Below are 2,147 nucleotides of genomic sequence, written 5' to 3'. Positions count from 1 at the left end.
TAATCCTACCCCCTTTATCCCACGTCTGCACTGCTCCCCGGCCGCCAACTAGTCCGCCCAAGCACAGAGAAACCCTAGTGCCTGCCACCCCAAGAGAAGCACCTGCTCACACGTTCGCTCGCTCTGGGGTGCGGGTGCATACTGGAAAATGAAAACATCACCAACAAATGCTTACTACACGACTCCACGGCAGTGTCCGGCAGGCACCACAGAAGCATCTGCTCCATTTGCCAGTCCCCCAGCGGGGAGCACGTGGAAGGAGGGAAGACAAACAGTTGATGAGGAAAGCCGATACGTTCGCTGCACGAGACGAGAATCAACAACGGGATACTACGAATTCACCCGCTGCTGGTGACCGGCTGAATTTCCCACGAAAGTGCGGATACTTTTCACGCCCGAAGTTGACCGCACCGCAGACGGAATCTCTCGTACAGATCTGCGTTAACTAAAACTAGATCTTTGACCTAGACAGAGGAACGGAACATACACCCCAGTTATCTGCATTCTTATTCTTCATTGCGAGACTTGGAGATCCACTGTGCTCAATCGTCTCCTCCCGCTTCAGTGTCGCCCTTCCCTTTTCCTCCCCCTCCGCTGGAAGCCTTTATCTGTTCGTAGTTCTTGTATTCGCAACCATTGCCGCCTGCCTTATACACCAAGGCAGCACTCCAAATGACGTTTGCCATTGAAAGAGTGATGCCGATTGTCAGTAGCTGGCTGATCGATGAGAAGACCATCGCTGCCTGGAACTTCATTGTGCCGTCGTGCAAAGCCTTGCCCCACTCTACCCAGTTGAAAATGAAGGTTATGAGCTGCACACACACAAAGGTCACAAAGCCGCGATGCCTTGACCGTTGTACTTCCCTAACGCGAAGCCGGTACTGTGTTCCTGCACACACGAAGACGCTGCCAAGAGAAATTTGTAAGGTCAGCTGTTCCTACACTATACAGTCTCAAACTGTATCGTACGCATCTGCACACACAGTGCCGCCCCTGAAAGTGTGCATCACACGAGGTGTACAGGCGGCTGCCCCAGGTCTGTGGAAGCTTACCTTGAAGATTGCATCAGAGAGTAAGAGAAGAAAGACGGTTATCGTGAAAATGAAGGAGATCAGACCAAGTTTCAGCAGGCCCAGGATCACTGAAAGTGCCAGTGCGCCGGCTACAGATAAAGTGAAAATGGCGTTATATTTCTGTGTGGTTAGCACCGGGTCAGAGGCCAGCGCCTGCCACAGGTCCATGCCGCCAACAGCGCCGTAATAGCCTGCAAACACCAGCATCGCAATAGCTAAGCTGAAGCAGCAGCAGCTGGTCTCCTTGCCTGGACGGCAGCAAATTGCACAAAGATTCCCCATTCTGGCTTTTTGACGTAAAAAGTACCTCCGCGCCGCTGGGCTAGCGATAACCTATTCCGGCTCGGCTGCACCGAGGTGGGGGAGACGCGTGGGCCGGCCAAACTACACGGAGAGGGGCCAACAAAACTGCACAAGGTAGAATCTCCTTGTTTTCCTTTCAACAAAATGCCGTGAGAATTTCACAGAAATAAACGCTTGAGACTGTGCCCGTACAGCGCCAATCGAGCTAATCGAAGCGACTGGTCGAACCAGGCCGCCTGGCACACTCGTACTCTCCGTCGCGGTGGGAGCCGCATAGTGCTAGCTGTACACTGTTACCGGCGTTCCGGCTTCCAGCTGCGGGCTCTTCACGACACCGGTGCCGGCGCACCGGAACTTATAGCCGGCTTTTCTCGGTCGCATGCCGGGACATTGGTTACGCTTGTAACCACAGCCGGTCCCGTCCTCGCAAAGCTTCAGACAGGCGGGCGCTCCAAACCCTGCGCTTGTCGTTGGGTAACCACCTGACTGTTTCTATCTACGCACAGTCGTTCACACACGCGCATGACCGGTGTCCCCGTCGGGCCCACGGGATATGTGTTCACTTTGGCGGTCGGAGCAGTAGACCGGCGAGCGGCGTCGCCTACACCGGAAAACTACGTCGACATTTCAAGCATGGGAACCAAGCACGCTCTGCTGCAAGCAAGCACTTACGTTGATAGAGGACCCAGCTGCAGTCTGCTCTGTGGGACTTCGTAAACCATGGCTGTGCTCACCGCGTGGAGGAGGGGTAGTGTAAAGGCTGCCGCAAGA

At 54.6% G+C, this 2,147-nt stretch overlaps 1 protein-coding gene across 1 annotated transcript; it reads right to left on the bottom strand.

Moving 5' to 3' along the window:
* Window positions 1-5: 5 nt before the first annotated feature.
* CSUI_011473 (uncharacterized protein) lies at window positions 6-1,667 on the bottom strand. The gene is made up of 2 exons (XM_068071571.1): window positions 1,053-1,667; window positions 6-812 (listed from the first exon to the last, which is right to left on the bottom strand). Exons 1-2 carry the CDS (start codon window positions 1,353-1,355, stop codon window positions 543-545), a joined length of 573 nt encoding a protein of 190 aa, XP_067916453.1. The 5' UTR covers window positions 1,356-1,667; the 3' UTR covers window positions 6-542.
* Between the last annotated feature and the right edge of the window lie 480 nt (window positions 1,668-2,147).

Source organism: Cystoisospora suis (assembly GCF_002600585.1).
Source record: "Cystoisospora suis strain Wien I chromosome Unknown contig_12133, whole genome shotgun sequence".
Taxonomy (NCBI): Eukaryota; Apicomplexa; class Conoidasida; order Eucoccidiorida; family Sarcocystidae; genus Cystoisospora; species Cystoisospora suis.
The sequence above is the reverse complement of the archived record's forward strand: the minus strand, read 5'-3'. Positions and strand labels throughout refer to the sequence as shown.

Bases quoted from the DNA above. Each gene is read 5' to 3' on its own strand.
- CSUI_011473 (XM_068071571.1), bottom strand. From the start codon at position 1,355: ATGGGGAATCTTTGTGCAATTTGCTGCCGTCCAGGCAAGGAGACCAGC. The intron at 813-1,052 runs GTAAGCTTCCAC...GTGTGTGTGCAG, and splicing joins TCTCTGATGCAATCTTCAAG to CTCATAACCTTCATTTTCAA.